The sequence below is a fragment of the Alligator sinensis genome, unplaced genomic scaffold, assembly GCF_000455745.1.
Source record: "Alligator sinensis unplaced genomic scaffold, ASM45574v1 scaffold331_1, whole genome shotgun sequence".
In the NCBI taxonomy this organism is placed as follows: domain Eukaryota; kingdom Metazoa; phylum Chordata; order Crocodylia; family Alligatoridae; genus Alligator; species Alligator sinensis.
This window is the reverse complement of record NW_005842033.1, coordinates 379,425-400,117: the sequence shown is the minus strand read 5'-3', so window position 1 is coordinate 400,117 and position 20,693 is coordinate 379,425. Positions and strand designations below refer to the sequence as shown.

The 20,693-nt window shown below is 45.6% G+C and overlaps 1 protein-coding gene across 5 annotated transcripts in view; it reads left to right on the top strand.

The window, feature by feature from the left end:
- SYNJ2 (synaptojanin 2) overlaps positions 1-20,693 on the top strand; it is a 104,220-nt gene that overhangs the window by 26,612 nt on the left and 56,915 nt on the right. For 3 of the 5 annotated variants that reach the window (XM_025202650.1, XM_014519342.2, XM_006022377.3), the window contains exons 3-4: positions 14,580-14,850; positions 17,216-17,441. In XM_025202650.1, coding sequence (XP_025058435.1) covers positions 14,580-14,850; positions 17,216-17,441 — 497 coding nt within the window. The remainder of the gene's footprint in view (positions 1-14,579; positions 14,851-17,215; positions 17,442-20,693) is intronic. The other 2 variants (XM_025202648.1, XM_025202649.1) reach the window with 2 other exon arrangements.

Sequence of the window (20,693 nt, the reverse complement as noted above, 5' to 3'; positions counted from 1 at the left end):
TCCCTTCCTTCTCTCTGCCACGGCAGAGACTGTAGCTAGTATGTAGTATGCTAGCTAATGCCAAGAGGTGTCTGTGTGTGTGTCTCTCTCCAATTTCACTGGGATTGGCAGACAGTACAGTGACCACTTAGGGCTTTTGCAGCTAATCAACAGGTCAGCCAGTAAGCTGTTTAAGAAGTAATGTGGACAGAGGCTATTGTTTTGCTAATTGGGTGATAAAGACTGTTATCAGCCCCCTGGCCCCCTGCTGGCTTGCTCGCCTGTCAGTTTGCTGCAGACAGTATGACGAAGCAGGGAGGGAGATTGAAAACCTCCATGTCATCAACAGATGCATGCACTGAACACCACCCCACCTTGGCTCAGAGTGCTAGCCCGGGCCCCTGGGACTGGCAACACTCCCACCCCTTGAGCAGCCAGCAGGGAAAAGTCTGGGAACATGCAGGCAGACGTACCTAATGAGAGAGTCCTGCCCGGGCTCAGCTCAGCTCCCTGCAGAAGGGAAGGGAGAGCTGCTGTAGTGCCCCCCAGCTTGTAGCCTGAGCCACTGGAGGCATGTGCCTGAATTTCCTCAGTCCAGAGAGAATGTCTGTCCAGTTTCAAGCCAGTTCAGCCTAGTCAGGTTAGACTAACCTGCAAAGATTGAATCCATTCAGGCTCAGATTTTTTAAATGTCTGTCCCTAGCCCTGGTGTGTTACTGAATTGAATTGTTTCCAATCACTTATACCAGTTCATTTGTAACGCCTGTTCCTAGACTAAATGGCTGACAAGCAGTAATGACTGCTGTCCATTTTGGCTTGGGGTAAATTTGAATTGATGATTTAGAGGTGAAATATTTTCTCTCTCTCTTTCTCAGTGAAAATCTGCAGATCCACCTGGTTACTCAAAGCAAGATGAGAAGTTTTTGTTTTTGTTCTGGTTCTACTGCTTGTGGAGTCATTAGGAATTTCAATGGAACTCAATGCTAGTTTTGTTCACGCAATTAAAAATAAAACAGAGAGCATATGATCCGTTTTTCTTGGCACATGAAACTGTGCTTCTCCATAGGAGTTCAATTAAACCCATTGTTGTGACAGTTCAGGGATTTGGCTAATGAATACAAGCTGTTCAAGCCACAGCTAAAGCTGGTTCTCTCTGTGTGGATGGGAACTAAACCAGCTTTCATATTAAAAGTTGTATTAATAATAGTTTTATAAGGGATAAACACATAACTATTGTGCTTTACAGCCTACTTTTCCTTTCTGTAGGATTGTATTGCTATGGTTTCTCCAGTATTTTATTTTTTTGACAACCTTGTGTTAATTTCAGTAGTCATAAATTTCCCGTTCAGAGCTCTGTCAGCACACCTTCTGTCTTATCCCAATATGATGTCTCTGCTCTTTCTGTTCAAGACCACTTACAAAGAGAGTGTCAAAAATTCTATTAATGCTTTGAGGAGAACGACCAACAGGTAATTGTTTTTGCCTAGCTCCTTTCAAAGGAAAGCAAAGAAAGAGTTGTATGGAAATTGTACAGCCAAAAGGTTCTCAAATATTTCCCACTATGTAGACTGAAGAGAGAAAGTTGTGTGTTCTCCTGTTCTCCCATTGGTAGTTAAGTAGACCATGTCTCAGTCACAGTTATGTGGCTTACCTTCCCGCTCATTCAACATACAGACATTGCTTGCATTAAAAAGTAACGTTAAGAAGGTATTTAATATAGATATTTTGGTTCTTATATATATCTTTTGGTTTTAATGCATTTTAGCAGCTGGAAACGAGGAGGCATGCCATCACTATTAGGCCAGCTGGTTCTCTACTAATCACCAGTCTTGTACAGACTTCAGTTCAGATGGCGATAGAGAGGTCTTCCTGTGGCTGGAGACCAGCAGACAAATTGGCACCTTTCATGAGCATCAAATTAGCTAAAGATATTTTAAGTAGTATTCCAGTGGGGAACACAAAAGACATAGTTGCAGAGTTAAGTGTTGTTCATAGAGAATAAGAAATTTCTCTGGGAATTCCCTGCGCATTCAATCAACGCATAAATACCAGTACTTAGAAATCCAAAAAGGCCCCATCTCACCTGGCTTCAAAAATCTTTTCCCCCCCAATTCCTCCTGCCAAAGAGGACAGAATAGAGTAGGGGCAGGCAATTACTTCAGGTGGAGGGCCACTTAACGAGTTTTGAGCTTTTTAGGGCTGCATGGGAAGCCCCACCCCTTGCTATCTTGGGACCATCTTGAGATCGGAAGTCCCACCCCTAACCTTTGCCACTGGAAGTCCCCCCCCACTTGCCCGTACTGTATATAGAAGTGATTTGCATAATAACTCAAAAATAAATTCTTAATCTTGTATATTGTGTGGGGGTGTGTGTGGGATGCATAGGGTATACTGAGAGGCTGTGTATATGTGGGGGGTTGGGGGGGCAGGGTGTGGGTGTGTAGCAATTATGGGGTGTGAGGGAGGGTGAGGAGGTGTGGGGGACCCCCTGACACTTCCCTCCACCCCATGGCACAACAGCAGGCAGCGGTGCTCGGGGTTCTCGTGTCCAGGGCCAGGCGCTGGTGCCCAGCAGCCTGTGGGTCTGGCCAGCAATGCACATTGTAGCAAGGAGCACAGCCATTGCTGGGCCGTCTCTATCATCTGCACTCCCTGCTGCACACACTCAGCTCCTGCACTCATGTGGCATGGGAGGGGAGCCCCACGCACTGGAGCTGGCTGCCTTCCCTGCCCCCTGCTGCGCAGGTCTAGGGGTGGGGAAGGCAGGTGGCTCCAGTGGGTGCGGCTTCCCTCCCATGCCGTGCAAGTGCAGGGGTTGTGCGTGTGCAGCAGGGATCACCAGTGATAGAGACAGGCTGGTGGGGGCTGCAGTCCTCGCCACAATGTGCAGTGCTGGCCAGAGCCACATGTCGGACACCAGTGCCTACATCGGGCGTGAGTACCCAAGTGCCCTGTCTGCTGCTGTTGCTGCCACCTTCTGCCAGGGCTGCACGCCATGGGGGTAGTGTGTGTGTGGGGGGGTCCCCATTCCCCCACTCTCCTTTACACTCACACACTGCCCGCCCAAGCTCCATGCTGCCGCTGCCATCAGGCCCAGCCCCGCGCTTCTGTTCAGCTGCAGCTTCACCCCCACCCCCACCCCCACTGCTTCCCTACCTTGTGACCAGAGCGAGCAGGACACCAGGGAAGTGGAGCAGGCAATGGCAACGCATAGGGGGTGTACGGGTGTTCACGTGCACCCCCTGAGAGCACCGGTGCTCCCCCTCATCAGCCGCACTCACTGCTTAGGCGATGGGCAGGGGGGACAGGCGGGAGCACCTGTGCCCCCTTGGAGGTGCTGGCCGATCACTGCAGCCGCTCCCAGAAGCGGCTGCAGTCACTCCCGGAAGTGGCTGCAGTGATCAGCCACAGGGTAACTCCCCCTGAGCAGCGAGATCTGCCACAGGCCCCTCCCCACCCCCTGGGCAGCAAAACTGGTTGCAGGTGGGGCATGTGTCCCCCTAACTAAGGCAGCACCAGTTGCCCATGGGAGCAGGTTTCCGGAGGCTGCAGCAGTGGAACAGTAGCCCTGCCCAGAAGCTGCGTGCTGGCTGGGCTGGGTCCTTCTGCCCAGGAGGGTGGGAGTGAGATACAATAGGGTATGTTGGGAACGGGAGTGTATATGTGGGTGCCTCGCTCCCACCCTCATGGGCAGAAGGGCTAGGCGGGGTACAATTTGTTGGTAGGCGCTGTGGGCTAGATGTAAGTGTCTGGCACAGCCCTTGAGCTGTATTTTGCCCACCCATGGAATAGAGTCCTACTTTTCACCTTGCTTTGTATTTGCATAAAAATACTGTTGTATTCTCTGAAGCCACTTGCAAAGTTAATGCTTCCTGGAAAGGATTGTGTTCACTTGCTTGCCCATATGTCAGTCAAAATGACTCACTAGGTTCCCTTGCTTGTTTTTGCTAGGAAGGGCTGCAGCAGAACAAACAGAAGAGTATTTCTGAGGCATTTTTTAGCCAAGGTTTTGCTTGTTGAATCGGGTTTAGTAGCGATAAATTTATTTTCAGCAGTATGTTGGGATTGGGCTTGTGTTGTTCAGCACACTGTTCAGATGCAGTAGTGCCATTAAAAGATACATGTATGAGATGATACCTGGATATCATCAACCATGTGGATTCCTTCATTTGATGACATTGCCATGTTTAGAGAAATGTGCTCTGAGTTTGCATATGTGTGTTCAAATGAGTAGTTAAGTGCCTAGCTTTCATTTACATCCAGTAAGAGCACACACCAACTGCTGAAGCTTCCTGAGCCTGACGAAGGGTTTTTGAACCCGAAAGCTTGCTTAATAACTATTCTCCAACCATTTGGGTTGGTCTAATAAAAGATATCAAATTCACCCAATGAACCTTGTCTAGCTTTCATTTATGCCTTTAAACATCTTAAAGTCTTGCCATGCTTAGAAGGGGAGAAGAGAATTTTTGTGGTTAGGATCCTGAAGAGAGATTTGGAAGTTCTTGGGTCTTCTGGTGTTTCTGCCAAGAATCCCGTGTGATTTTTGCACACATCGCTAGGTGCAGGTCCTCAAAAGTATTTACATACCTAAGTCCGGTTGGTTTTAATAAAAGTGAGATGCCTACATTCCTTTGAAGATCCAAATCTTTACACTCTGAGCCTCAGCTCTCACTCTGTATTTCACAGAGGCATGGTGCTGATATGCTGGTTTCCATTGCAGGGTGCTTGGATGCCATGGCTAGGGAGCATATTTGTACAATACAGGATTTTTTTTTTTAATTTAAAAATTAAATTTGACACCCCTAGAAACAGATGTCTGTATTTTCCTTTGTATGTGACACACTTGTGTATAAAATACACTTCCCCAAAAAGGGGATAAAATTGTGAGAAAAAGATATTAACATAAATTTGATTGAATTTTGGCCAACTTTTGTTAAAAAGCCTTGGTGCATAGGACATGCTTTTCTTTTTCCATTGAAGAAAATAAACACCTCTTATACACTGAAAAATACAGTAATAGAACTGTTCAGAATTAGTTCCTGTATGTAATGCCAATACAGACGGCTTAACAAAGTGCAATACACAACATAAATTTACAAATTTACTTGTATGTAATAACAGAGATTAAAAAACCCTGAAAAATACAGTATTGTGTTGAAAAGTGATCCATACTTACATTAAGAATGCCATGTCCAGTTTCTGGCTTCTTTACTATTCATTCCATCCAGGAGGAGCACACACCAATTGCAGATGCTTCCTCAGCCTGATTAAGGGTTTTTAAACCCGAAAGCTTGCTAAGAATTTTTTTTCCAACTATTTAGTTGGTCTAATAAAAGATATCAGATTTACCCAAAGAACCTTGTCTGCCTATGTCCAGTTTTGGTCACTTTCACTTGAAATATAGTGATAGGGAGTTGGTGGGATTTCTATATAATGGCTGCGTTTACACAAGACATTATACTCAAATTTAGAGCAAATTACTGTGAAGTAAACGTCACCATCTACATGTGGAGTACTGCTTACTGCACAGTAATTCACCAAGATCGTGGAGCAGGGGCTGGGACCTCTCTGCTACTGGGGCAGGGAGACATTGTTCCTGCCTGGGCTGTGGTGGCAAAGCCTGTCCTGGCAGTAGGCACCTTCCAGGCGTAGGGAGCAATCTCCCAGCTGTCTCCTGGCCCCATGCTCCCTGCAAGTCCCTGGGCTAGCCTCAGGGGGAGCTTAAAGCTCCCCCTGGCTGCTTCAGGGAGCCGGTGCAAGGCCAGTGGCAGCGGGAGCAGATTTCTGCCACTAGCAGTCAATCTGTTCCTGCATCCATGCACGTGTAGATGCCTGCCTGGGTCAGTTTACTCAACCCATGGGTCGTTACCCAAAAGTGGGTTAAAGAATATATGAAAGGGTCGCAAACAAATTTAAAAAATGGATTCTCTTTTAAAGGAAAAAAACATGGGAAACTGTGGCTTTTCTCTTACAAGCTGTCAGAGTTCCAGCCTGCAAGGGGTTGCTTGGGGCTGCTTGTGGCCCCACCCCTGCCCCAAACACTCACCCCTGCCCCAAACACTGGGGTGCTAGGAGCAGGGGGCACTGGGTAGGGAGTGAGGGGCACTGGGTTGAGACTGACTGTTGATGTTTACAAATGCATCCTGGTACAAAAAAGGTTGAAAACCACTGCTTGTATAAACTGACCTGGGAGCATGAACGAGGGGCTGGAGGGGCACCATGGCAGAAAACAGGGACCGCCCGCAGCTGCCGGCGGTGGTGTCGGCAGCAAGAGGGGACAGGTACGAGCGGTGACTGCCCGCAGAAGCTGCCAGCAGCTTTGGCAGCAGCCACCCCCTTGCCCTCCCTACACATCACCTATGCCTAGGAGTATTTGCATGTAGAGACCCGCCCGGTGAGAAGGATTTCACTTACAAAAGGGAAGAGAAGACATGATTGAGGCTAGTCAATTCCACTCTATCCTATGAAAATATTTCTCTTTTACAGGGTTTCATAGCAGGCAGCTTTGGGAACTGTGCCAGGCTTTGTTGGGAGAATAATGCCTTTGACTCATATGGGCAGGTACAATACAGCAGCCATGCTTGTCATACTCTGCAGTTATCCAGTTTTATGTTCCCTGGGGCTTCCTTACTAAACTTTGATCAAGACAGCTGTTTTCACAGGAGTTTTAAACTGTACAAAAGTTAATTTTATCTTGTTGTGCTGAATTCCCTCCCAACCTCAGAAACCCACACTCAGTCTGTTAAGAGGGGAATTCAGGGCATATTTCTGTGTATAATTCACTTTTCACACTGCTTGAAAAGTCATCTTTAAAGTCAAGTATGATTGTTGTGGCACCCACAGGGCTGGATGGTAATCTCCAGTTACTATACCTCAGTGTTTGCACCAGCATATCTGGTATTAGAACTTGGCTCAGGGTCCTGGTAAGGATGTTTTATTTTTCCTTTGTCTTGTGCATCTGGTGCTGACCATTGTGGAAACAAGGATACAGGACTTCAGCTCTGATCCTGTATAGCTGCTCCTTTGTTCCCAAAGAGCTGTTTGCAGTAATGCCCTTGTACTTGTGCGTGGTCGAGTGAAAAAGGATAGATAATATCAGATTGACGTGCAAGGCCTAATTTTACAAAAGTGGAGATTCATGGTTTCTGAAGTGAGTGCTACTGTAAATGATCTACCACTGGCCTTGTTTCTGTGCAAGTCTGAAGTGTGAATTAAGACCTGAACTTTGATCATTCACTCTTCAAGTTTCTTTTCCTGGGTGGCTTTTAATTTGTCTTTTTGCTGGCTCTTTGTCAGGCATTTGCAGCTGTATAAGCTGCATGTAATGGGCTTTCTACTGCTGTTGCAAGAGGCAAGGATTTCTTAGGGTGATCTCTTTTGTTGGATCAACTATGTCCTTAGGATAGAGTTAGACCAGCTTTCGAATGCAAAACATTCTTTGTTGGGTCTCTGATTGCAGGAAGCCAAGCACTCTTGAGATGTGGATGTGGTCATTCCCATGATTTGCATTTGTTTAAAAAAATGGTTTTATGTGGAAGCCTCTGAGTTGCAACATTTAAGCATCTGCAAAACAAGTACAGAAATCACATGATAAGAAATCTGCAGTTGTGAAAAGTTAAGGCTAGTGGCACTAACAGTATCCCTCTATTTTAAATATAAATATGAGAGAGAAATACCATACAGCCCTTAAGGGATGTTGATGTGTTTAACATTTTTAGTTCTCTCCTCTCATGAGTACAGAAGCTGCTGTATATTTTTTCTTTGTCAGTATAAGTTTAGTGGCATGAAGCCCTTCTCTTCTATTTGTTTTATTAATGTTGTACTATATAGCCAGTCTGTAACTAAAAACAGAGTTTATGCCTTGGACCCCTGAGAGTTGTGGGTTCCCTCTATTCACACAATGTAGAAAATATTCTGTCTTGTGACCAGGAGCAGCTGACTCTCTTAAACAGGAAGCTTTTTTTTTTCCTTTTTGTAACTAATTCTCTACATAATAAAAGTGAAATTGTTAGAGACTAGAAAAGGCCACTTGTAATCTCTTGTTAGCTGAATGCTTTATTTCCACCTAAGCAATCAGATATTACCAGGTTCAGGACCCAGACTTTGTCATCACTGTCATCTTTAAGCAGCTACTCGCAACAGAATACTTTCTGGCTGTTTAGAATGACAGACTAGAAGAGAGAGTAAATTTACAAAATATTTTAATTAGAATGAAGGGAAATTGGATTATAATTGAATGTTAGCCTTAGGATGCAATGTGTCCTAATCAGACAGGTCTTAACTGCTACTGGCAAATAAAGTAAATAAAGGTGTTGGCCCCACAGCTGGTAACATTAGGATATTTCCACACACAAGATAGGATTTCAAACAGTATCTCAGTATCTCTGGGTAAATAACGCTTTTGTTCTGTTCCCCAGGACTGTGTTTTTGATCCAACAAAATGTCCACCCAAAATGACAAGTGACCATAGCTCAGGCCTGGCTCCCATCATGAACTCAGCAGACGTAATTGTAGACTACTCTTAAAAAAATATTGGCAGCTTGTGCTTGAGGAAAGGCTCAGGATTGAAATTACATGGAGATCTACTCTGAGACCTGAGAGGACAGGGTTTCCAAGGCTAAACTGAGATTGTTGGCAAAAAGGCAAGGGAAAGAAGGAAGCAAGTGTACTGCTATGCCCTTGTTTTAAGTGGCTGTCTCTGTTGAGCCCCAGGGGAATATTGGTGGTGGGCCACCAAGCATCCAGCTCTGAAAAGAAGAGCTTAATATTATTTAAGGGCAGAGAGTGCAATCATTCTGTCTCTGACAGCTGGCTCTTGTGAATGAAGATTATCAGATGACTTTGAGGCCACACCCCACTCTGGTCATGAATGGAGTTGTGACAAACAGGTTGAGAATGGTGTTGTTTGAGAATGGTGTTGTTTTGATCTTGGTCACATTACTGGGCATGTTTCTGAGAAGTTGAAAGGCTGCTGAGATGAAGAGTCTTGGCTCTGTAAAAGGGCCAGAGCGGCCTCGGACCCTAAAAGTCCCATATCCACTAGGTGATGGATATCCCCCAGCTCAGGCAAAACAGAGAGTGCAAGGCTGCTTCCCAGCAAGACTTTGCAAGCCAGGGTTCAGGGTGACTGGGTTGTACTGGGTAGTTTGGGGGCAGGGGTATGCTGGGGCAGGAACACAGCACTGGAGGCTCTGGGGAGTGTTGCAGCTCATGCTGTGTCAGACTTATCTGGCCCTACAGGCTGGATGATTTGTGTGCAGCCAATCAATGGGCTGGATCAGGCCCACAGCCTGGTCCAGCCAGATCCAGCTTGTGTTCCAGAGTGGCTGGAGTGGGCATCAGCACATGTCTGCTACATGCCACATCTAGAACATGACAGAGTAGGTGCCACATCTCAGAGCAGGCACCACATGTGATGCATGCAAGCAGTCTAGGACTGTGCTACATGCGGGACCCACTGTAGCCACATGGGGTTCACGCTGCATGCAGCACCTCATCTGGGTGGTCCAGGATACATTTTGGAGTGGAGACCTTGTGCAGTGTAGTCCTGGAGCAGGCACAGCGGGCACTGCCTGTGGCATGCAGGGCCATTCAGTGTACCCCATGTGCTGCCTATGGGTCTGCTTGAGACCCTCGGGCAGCACCAGGGGCCAGATAGGGCTCTGTGGGCTGGATATGGCCCATGGGCCAGATGTTTGACACCCCTGCTGTAGGAGGGTACAGTAAAAGGGAGGCGCTGAGTGTTACATTGAAGGCTATGCAGCTCCTAGAACAACTTAGCAGGGGGAAGTGTGAAAAAAGGACCTGAGGCCAGCATGTACCTTACTACCTCTGTTTTGTAAGTTTAAGGACCCTGGCAGATGTTCAATGGGATCTGAATCGCAATCCCAGCAATTGCACCTTCTCCCATGCTACACATGTATGGCAGGAGGTGCGACTGTGGTAACAGATTCCAATCACACTATATTGCCAGTGCCCCCTTGGCTGAGAGCACCAGTCAGCTGATCAGGCTCCCAACTATGAGAGCCCATCTGAGCCAAAGGTTCCATGTGCCTCTGGCTGGGAGCCCCTATCAGTTGATTGAGACTCCCAGTCACGGGAACGAAGCTGAACCCACAGGGTGGCCACACGTTTAATTTATGACATGATAGGAATGAGCCGTAAAGTTATGTATTTTTTCTGTAATAACTTTGTAGCTTATTTCCTGTTTTAACATGTGGCTGGGTTACTGTTTAAGAGGTCATTAAGTAGTTAATCATGTCTTAAGTGTAATATCTGCCAGGGGACTAAGGCATAGCACAGGATGTTACCCAAGATGTTCTGCAACTTCTGTGCTAGAGATGTTTGCCCTTTTTACATGGGAAAGGATCAGAGCAAGGGCTCTACTTTGTCAACTTGACTGTTCTAAGACAGCTCTGCAAGCCTTTATAAATACTGTAAGTTCTGTGTTGTTGTCCGATTGCTCTAAAGCAGTGGTTTTCAGCCTTTTTTTATTTGCAGACCCCCAAAAAACTTTGAATAGAGGTGTGGACCCCTATGAATTGTAAGTGTGGGTATTTACATTTTATTAATTGATCATAGTCATCTTTTGTGGACCCCTTAGACATGGTCTGTGGACCCCCAGGGAATCCGGTGACCACAGGCTGAAAACCACTGCTCTAAAGGGGATGATTACATGCATACAAGGGTTACTTCACATAAATACAAAAGAGGACACTGGCTTTCCCTCCCTGACAGCTGTTGGACTTCTCACCTTGATAAAATCACTGACACAAAGACAGTATGTCATGATCATGGTCAACACTCAAGAGACCTGTAGCTGATGACAGTCAGCTAGTGTATCTTTAAAACTAACTTGCAATGCCTACAGTAGGTTCCATGTCACACTGAGACTCGTGCTGGTTAACAGTGTCTTCTCTGAGCCTAGATGTGGTCTAAAACAGTGGCTTTCAACCTCTGGCCAACAGGGCAAATCTGGCCCGGGGCCCCCTATAGGTCTGGAAATTTGGTGGTGGGGGAGTGGTGGGAGCATTAATTGGAAATTGCAGCAATTAATGCTGTTACCACTCTACCACTGCCAAATTTCCAGACTTGTGGGGAACTTTGGGGGCTGGATGACAGCCCCATGCACCAGATTGTGCTAGCGCACGGGGTCATTCCACAGCTGGATCTGGTGCATGGGGCCAGGCTGGTACATTGGGTCATCTGTTGACGTTAATGAGTGGCAAACAGCTCCCAGTGATAACACTTTAAATGTCTCAGTTCATAGATTCATAGATTGTAGAGTCGGAAGGGACCACAATGGATCATCGTGTCTGACCCCCTGCCCCTGGCAGGAAAGAGGACCGAGGTCAGATGACCCCACCCAGGTGACTGTCTAGCCTCTTCTTGAAGACCTCCAAGCTAGGTGATAGCACCACCTCTCCTGGAAGCCCATTCCAGATCCTGGCCACCCTTACTGTGAAAAATTTCTTCCTAATATCTAACCTAAATCCACTCTTAACAGTTTACACCCGTTATTCCTAGTCACTCCCTGAGGCACCTTAGTAAACAGCGCGTCCCCTGTTCCCCATTGACCTCCCCTAATAAATGTATAGGCGGCCACAAGATCTCCCCTCAGCCGTCTCTTGTGAAGGCTGAAGAGATTCAGCTTTCTCAACCTCCTCCCATAGGGTCTATCACAAAGGCAACTGATTATGCGTGTGGCCCTCCTCTGGACCCTCTCCAGATTCTCTGCGTCCCTCTTGAAGTGCAGCGCCCAAAACTGGACACAGTACTCCAACTGTGGCCTGACCAGTGCCACATAGAGGGGGAGCATCACCTCCTTTGATCTGTTAGTCATGCACCTGCTAATGCACGACAAGGTGTGATTGGCCTTGTTGATGACCTCATTACACTGCTGGCTCATGTTCATCTTGGAGTCAATTATGACTCCAAAATCCCTCTATGCCTCCGAGCTGCTTAGAAGGACACTCCCAAACCTATAGGTGTGCTGGGGATTCCTCCTTCCCAGGTGGAGTACCTTACATTTATCTTTATTAAATTGCATCCTATTTCTCTCTGCCCATTGATCCAACCTGTCTGGGTTGGCCTGAATCTGCTCCCTGCCTTGTGGTGTACTAACTTTGCCCCATAACTTGGTATCATCAGCGAACTTGGAGAGGGTGCTCTCCACGCCCTCGTCCAAATTGCTGATGAAGATATTAAATAATATCGATCCAAGGACTGAACCCTGCGGGACCCCACTGCCCACCTCCCTCCAGGCCGAGAAGGAACCATCCACCACCACTCTCTGGGTGCGGTCCCTAAGCCAGTTGGCCACCCACCTGACCATGTAGGCGTCCACTCCACAGTGTGCTAGCTTCCCAATGAGGATGGGGTGCGAAACTCTGTCGAAGGCCTTCCTACAGTCCAGGAAGATGACATCAGCCTCGGCTCCCGTGTCCAGGCAGTGTGTGACCTGGCTACAAGGTCTATCTTCTTCAAGTGGGCAGAAATTTTAATAACAAACTGCTATGGGCAGGGGCCCTCTATCCTTGTTCTCAAGGTAACGTTAGATTTTTAATTCCTTTTGGCTAATTGAATAGTGTTTCCCCCATCACTCCCTACATCTCTTCTGGTATGAACCCACTGAAAAGAGTAGGGTCACTGAAGCCAGTGCAGTCTTTTGCATGAGATTCTTTTCAATGTAGTATTTGTAATTTTCCTCAACATTCCCACCCTAGTTTGTCAGTGATACTTTTCTTTCATTGACGCTGATGATAACGATAGTTTCTTTATAAGGTCATTTAATATTGTCACCTAACTCCTGCGGCCCAAGCACTCTGCTGGTGCCAGTTGGCTTTGTGAAGCTCACTGAAATTACACCAGCTGAGCAGACAGCCCATAAACTGCCCAGGACAAGGAATATTTCCTAGATTGCTTTTCCTTTAGATGTTAAAGAGAACTGTGTGCTCAAGTAGGGATCCACCTTAAGCTAAATGCTCTCCCCTCCTGGTTATAGTCCTTTATAATTCTGCATAGTTAGTTGAAAAGGGAGGATAAAATATAAGGTAATAAACCATTTCTCAGAGCTACAGTATCATCTAAGAAGACATATGACAGGTGCTTAAAAAACATTAAAAATGAGAACACAGTGTACACTTATTACAGAAGGAAGCACTATGAAAATAGCTTCTTATAAAAAACCACCTACACTAGCCTTTATGCAGAAGTAAACTGCAGAACAGCATGAAATGATTCAGTCTCTGCCCTACCCTCAAATTTTGCTTGTGACTATCTACACAAATGTTTTGCATGCTCTGAAAATCACCCTGAGACCAGGTTCCCTCAGCTGACCTGCACTTTTTTCAGTAAGATTTGCTTCTGCTTTTGGGACTCTTCATTTTTTCTGAGGGCAGAGTGGTCTATCCTTGAGTTGTTTCTCATGATCATGAGATTCTCATTTCATAATGCTTAGAAACTAATGAGGAGTGGGGAGTGGTCCCACTGTCTAGTAACACCTGAGTTTTTGTTGCATCCTGCATTTGTGCTGGTGCGTGGTGCTTAAACTTCTGAGCATGTGTCTCATGGCTCTTGGTACAGATGTGAACTGGAGTGCTCATACAAGGAAATCACTTAGGACTGGGCAACATCCAGGTTTCAGGCCTCAGCCTTCCTTCTAACCAGCAACAAGGCCCAGATCCCAATCTAAGCAGTGACCTAGGCCAGATGCTGATGTTATTACATGCATCTGCTATTTTGGAAAGAGGAGGCTGACAAAGGGCATGAGGCATATGGAGGGCATTTCATCATTGGATGGTCACCATTAAAAAGTGGCATCAGACTGTGGTAAGAAATGCAGTTATATTAATGATTACAAAATCTTGCAGTGTTGACTAGTGTTTCCGGAAATCACAGAATGGGTAGAGCTGTGTCATCCTGCTGACCTGGGCTGACTTCAGAACAGCATCTTCAGAACAGGTAGATTGCACTCAGCCTTTTCTTTCCAAAATAGCATATGCATCCAGCCATGGGGAGGGTGCACAGCCCAACCCCAATCCATCTACTAGGCTGCTCCCTGGTCCCCAGACATGTCTGAATCAGGGCCACTCTGCCCCACTGGCCCCAACCCAGGCATCCAGATTGGGTTTACTCTTCCCTGCCCCACCCTGCCCCTCCCTGTTGTGTGTCCAGATAGGGACTGCACTGCCCTGTTCCCCCAACCTGCATAACTGAATCCTCCCACAAGTGTCCAGATAGGGACAACCTGCTCCTTGCTTGCACCACAGTGGATGGATTGGGGTTGGGCTGTGTACCCATCTCATGGCCAGATGGGGCCCTGCCATGGTGGCCCTACATGCCAGATTGAACCCACCAGCCAGATCTGGCCCACAGCTGGACTTGGTGCTGTCAATCTGGCCTGTAGAGTGAAAAGGTTGGATACCACTGCCATAGAAAATTTCATGGTTGCCATATGCTGTATGGGTTTCACTTGTTGTTTCCTGAAGCAGGGGGTGTTGGTCCTCTACCGGAAGAGATAGCACAGATATGCCAGATCCATTGGCTGGTTTGGAATGGGCTGTATGCCTGCATAACCCTCTATAACTATTACCTTCCAGGTAGTGCTCGGCTTCGTTTCCTGGTCCTGGTAACAGGATGTACATCAGTGGGAAAAATCCTGGATGCCGAAGTATACAAAATCACTGGAACAGATTTCTGTCCTCTCCAGGAAGAAACCAAGGAAGAGGATCGTGTTACTGCCTTGAAAAAAATCTTGAACTCTGGGATGTTTTATTTCTCCTTGCCAAATTCAGACTCAGACTTTGACCTGACTGTCCGGGCCCAGAAGCAGGGTGATAACAGCTATGAATCTGGTAACTCCTTCTTCTGGTTAGTACTGCACATTATATCAAAGTTTTTAGCTAACTTCACCTCTACCTCAATCATCTCAAACTCACTGGAGATGAGTATAACTATGGATTTTAGCATAGTCACTTTTTGCTTAACTAACATTTTATTTTCTAGGGCATGTGCCATGGCAGATTTGTGTTAAATCAGGAACAAACAGAAAACATCTGTGTAATGTAATTAACATAATCTGCCTGAAAAAACAGTCTTAGTAATTGGAGTTTCTGGTTTTCTAGGAAGAAAAAAATATTTGCTATATTTACTGTCCACGGTACAAATATACATTTTTTTGCATGTAATCAGTGGTTTGCTCTGGTTAGTTTTCATTATTTATTTTTAAACCACACTGAACATGGTAGAATTTTGTATTTGTCTACTCTCACAAAGCCTTAGCTGCATTCTATTATATATCCTAGTGCTTGAAAGTTTAAATTCTTTAATATTGCAAAATGTGCCCTAACTGTTTACACTGAATGCATCTATGGTAATCAATATATTTACAGCTCATGATAAGTAAATCTTCGTGTATATGCTAACTCCTGTAATATGTAGCCCTGCACTTGTTTTATTATACTGTACTTGGCATTTGTAAAACAAATGCAAAACTTCCAAGCTGGGATGAATGGAAAAGATACGTCCTTCCTGCACGGGCCCACTTTAAAGAAAAAGGAGTTTACTTTGTTTGCTCTTACCACTTATGATAGATACTACAATCTCCATTCTTTTTTAACGAATAGACAATTACGCAGGAAACAAAAATGAACTGGAAATAAAAGTTATATAACACTTGTGGAAAATAATAGTTTGGCACACATACATCTGCATGTGCTGGTACAGTGTTAGAGACTTCTTGTGTCCCACAGTAGGTAAATATTAATAGCCAGGCAGGGTCATAATAGATGAGTAATAAGGGAGAGCAATTCAATTTGGTAAGTAATCTCTCTAGCTGGGATGTGATTTCACCTGATAAGATCTGGTGTTTAAGTCAGAAGATGGGAATATAAAACCCAGTTTCACCTGCATTAATGTATGCCTTCCTCTTAGGGAAAAGTGCATGTGACACTTAGAGTAAATGAATTCTGATCCAGCAGGATACAAGAGCTAAGATGGAGGCCTATTTTTAATATAGAAACAGTATGATATGAATGGTTGTTTAAAGGCTGTTTTCTGGTTTTCTGAGAGGAAAACTGTATTTAAAACTCAATGATTCATTTGCTCTCTGGATCAGTTTACTGCTGCTTGTTAGTCCATTGATGTAGAAGCCTTTTTTTTTTTTTTTTTTTTGCTAAGGTGAATGGATGAAACATCCTTCCTGTATAATGAAAATTTCCCAAAATATTCAGTCTGAGTCAGACAACTGGCATTGATCATTTCAGCTCCACTGGTTAAAGTTAGGAAAAATTAAAAGCAATAAAAAGGAGAGGGTGGGGAAGTTATTTGAAAGTGTCAGGCAGCCTTCATTTTAGACACTGGCTATAATGTGTACTGAAACAAAGAATGCCTAATAGAGTTTGCCTTGCTGGGAGGATTCCCCTTTTGGGTAGAGGTAGTAGAGAAATGCAGTGCTTTTGTAGTTGTATTTAGCTATATTTTTATTAACAATAGGTAAACAAGCCTTTAGTTTTTCAGAGAAATGCTGTACTCTCTGAAGAGCAAATTGGTGTTGGGATTCCATTGGTATAGTCGTCCTACTACTGGGGTTTTAGGGAACTGCCAGTGACACTGATGGAGAGGCGAGGTGTGCCTCAGAGCTACAGTCTCCGACTAGGTCGTATTTAGGTGAAGTTGACTAAAACAAAACGAGCCATAAAAAGAAAATAGCACCTTTATAAACCAGGTCAGATGTGTTGTCCGAATTGTGGATTTTAAAATAAGTCAGATTCCCTTTGTTCGGACAGAACTTTGTCATGTTTCTGGTCCAGTGCTTGGGAAATGTCCTCCAAAATTCCAGTAGGTTTCGTTGGAGTTCTTGAATAGGCCAGTCTGTAAGCAGCCCTGCTTGAAAGTGTTAGTTTGCAGTGTACTTCAGGAAAGAGTCTGTTAAAGATCGGCATGTTTCTCAAGATCAGAAAAATAGGAAAAAGGGAATTTGTATTTGGAGGTGGATGAGGAGGGTCCCAGTCTTCCAGGCACATGAGCAACAGTATGGTCACACTATTAAAACCAGCCAGCTTCTACAAATTCTGGCCATCACATAAATTGTCAGTTAGTTATTTTTCTGGTTAAGTTGAGGTGAAATAAATAAATAAATAATGTCATCACATCGCATCACATGCTTTTATTAGTAAAAGACATCCGTCTTGCATGCTTATTGAGTAATGCATCTACACACTGTTGAATTTTACAGGAACCAGCTACTACATGTGCCCTTTAAACACTACCAGGTGAACTGCTCAGACTGGCTACTGAAAGTGATCTGTGGTGTTGTGGACATCCGTACTGTTTATGCCTCTCACAAGAAGGCCAAAGCCTGCCTCATTTCCCGGATCAGCTGTGAGCGAGCGGGTGCCAGGTTTCACATACGAGGGGTCAATGATGATGGACACGTGTCTAACTTTGTTGAGACAGAGCAGGTAAATGGCTGAATGGATCCCATGGCCTTAAATAATTCAGTATGTTTGTGCATAAGTGGAGCATCTCGTACACCAAGAACTTGAGAAAGTCGGCAAGTATAGACAGTTTTATGCATAAAGTGTCTCTTCATTCTTTCCCATGGAACATTTCTTCACAGTCTGTTCTCTTTCTGGGCTTCTAGCTTCTTGGCACATGCACTTTGATTTATTCCCCAGTGTGAAATTCTTGGCTCTAATGTGACATCAGAATATAAATGTATATTTTTAAATGGGCTCAGAAATTCCTGTGTCTAGAGCACACTTGACTCATGAACTCAACACACAAACTACCAGGTTCTCAATATTTATTGAAACTGATCAACCAAGAGGTCAGTGTGTTATAAAAAGAAAAAAATATTTGAGAGTAAATTTCAGTCTCATTTGAAAGTACTTCTAAAAAACCACACCTTTTCTAGCCTATAGAAGATGATACAAAAGTGGGTTTGTCAACGAGCTTTCCTAGCATTCACACAGTTTTCACCATCAGTAATGTGCTGTAACCTGTATCTTATCAGTTCCCCAAATTAAATAAATGATTTCAGAAAAAAAAAAAAATGCTGGTTTAATTCTGTTTATATTATCACCTTTGCTGGTTAAAAAAAAGCACTGGAGCTCAACAACCTGATATCTCCAATGGCAGATGAAATAAACACTTTTTACTCAGGTGTTCTTTCTGAGTAGGAAGCCAAGAAAGCAGCAACATTAGGGTTCTAAAGTAAGTGCATCTGTAAGGAAGAACACAAATAATTGAATAGGCAGTAGGGCTGTGTGAAGCTTCAGTCCCTGATCTGATTCTAGCGGAGATTTGGCATTAGTGAAAGAGCACTGTTTTTTGTGACACTAATAGGCTAATGCGCATTAAAGTGCAAGTGTAGGCATGCCCCCTTAGTCCAACATTTAGGTACCACAGGCATTCACAGAATCCCTTCTTAGCTGATCCTAGACCCTGTAAATGTCAATGTTTCCATTGTTTGAGCTCCCTATTTTTCTGCTGAGGGCTTTCACAGAACCACCTTAGTCTTGACACTGCCAAGATGTTCAGGGCCTAGCTCAGTCTTAAGACCCAGAGGATTAAAAAAACAACTGGTCCCTTACAGGGTGTAGGCAAGTCATTATGCTCAAAGCATAAAATAGCAAAAAGGGAAAGCCCTTTTTATATGCAGTAGCCTACTGGTTACAACACTCAGCTGGGATATGGCGGACCAGTCTCCCACCTCTCCAGCAAGTTTCCTAACCCCTGGTCTATAGGGTTTCTGAGGACAGGCTCTCCCTGCTTTCCCTATGGGGCAAGACACCTAAAATTTGAGATTTGAAAGACCTAAGTTCCCCAGGTGAACCTAGGCTCTAGTGTATTGGAAAATAATTGTGTTTGGCTGCAGATTTGTGAGGAAAGCAAAAGTGGGGAGAGATGGCTGAAATGTGTGCCTTCTAAAGCCATACATCCTAAACAGTGGGTATCTCTACAATCTGGGAGCAGTTTACTCTTGAGTAAACTACTCAAGAATAAACTCTTCCAGGCACATGTCTACACATGCAGGGACATGGGAGTAGAATTGCTACTCCTAGCAGACTGCTCCCAGCCCTGCAGCAGCCAGCAGGAGCTCTAGGCTCTCACTGGGTGCTAGCCCAGGGGTCAGGAGACAGCTGTCCCCTGGCGGGGGCAAGGACATTGCTCCCTGCCCATAGGAGCTGCCTGCTGCCATGGCGGGCTCTGCCACCAGAGCCCAGGCAGGGACAATGTCCCCCTACCCTAGCAGTAGGGAGCTCCCAGCTCACACTCCATGATCATAGGACCAGGGCTAAGAGCTTCTTATATCCCAGCTCAATCCCTGCAGTCACGGGGCTGATGCTGGGAGATAAGCATCTCCCAGAGCCAGCCCCATGACCACAGAGCTGGTGCTGGGAGAGAAGGATCTCCCAGCACTGGCCCTGCAACCATGGAACTGGTGCTGGGAGATAAGGATCTCGCAACTCGGGTCCTGCAACTTCAGGACTCAGGCTGGGAGATAAAGGTGTCCCAGCCCAGGTTCCATGACCACAAGGCTCAGGCTGGGAGATAAGGACGCCCTGGCCCCATGACTGCAGGACCTGGACTGGGAGATAAGGTTCTCCCAGCCCCAGCCCCATGACTGTGGAGCTGGCACTGGGAGATAAGGATCTTAGCTCGGGTCCCATGACCACAGGGCTCAGGCTGGGAGATGAGGACTGCCCAGTACCGGCCCTGCAACTGTGGAGCTGGCACTGGGAGATAAAGACCTCCCAGTCTCGGTCCTATGATTACAGATCTCCCAATCTGGGTCCATGACCATGGAGCTGGCACTGGGAGACATGGATTACATAGCTGGGGCTGGTAGCTCTCTGCTGCTGGGGCTGGGGGACATTGTTCTCACCCAGGCTTGGGTGGCAGAGCCTGCCCCAACAGCAGGCAGTGCCTGGGGGCAGGGAGCAATCTCCCACCCCCTGCTGCCCGGCTGACCGGGAGCACATTTACTGCTGGTCAGGCGTCTACATGTGCATGACTGCGCAGTTACTAATCACAAGTAAATTTGCTACTTGTATTTGCAGGTAGCAAATTTACTTGCAATTAGATCCAATTACTGCACAGTAATTATCTCTACCGCGTAGTAAAGCGTCTCATGTAGACGTGCCTAGCGGTGGATAACTTTTTTGGCCAGAGTGTCACAAAGTAAGCCCTAACCCTTCCGCAAATGCCACTCTGATCCCTTTCTCTTGCCAGATCCATTGCTCTTCTATCTTCCCTACCCAATCTGTTGCTCTGCTATCTCCTCCTTGCCTTATTTCCATTGTTTACCCTTGTTCCTTGATCTGTTGCGTGGAAACATAGTGGTTGCACGTGCCACTTGTGTATGTGTGCCACAGGTTGGTCACCCCTTCCTACAAGACTGCACCACATTAACTGCAGCACTTTCTCCAATCTCATTAGAGTTATCAGGAGAAAGGGTGACTCAGTGGTAAAAGAATTTGCTGGGAGCCTGGCAAACACAGGTTCCATTCCCTGTCCTGCTACTGACACTTTGGGTGACTTTGAGCAACTCAGTTTCCTTCTGTGGGGCCCAAGGAGAAAGTGTGGAATCCAAGTGGAGGATGATGAAACTCTAGAAGTTGTATCAGATTACTTGTGCTCTGCAACTCTTCTAATGCCACTGATACCATTGCTTCATGTCACTTGTACAAATGAATGAATGACCAAAA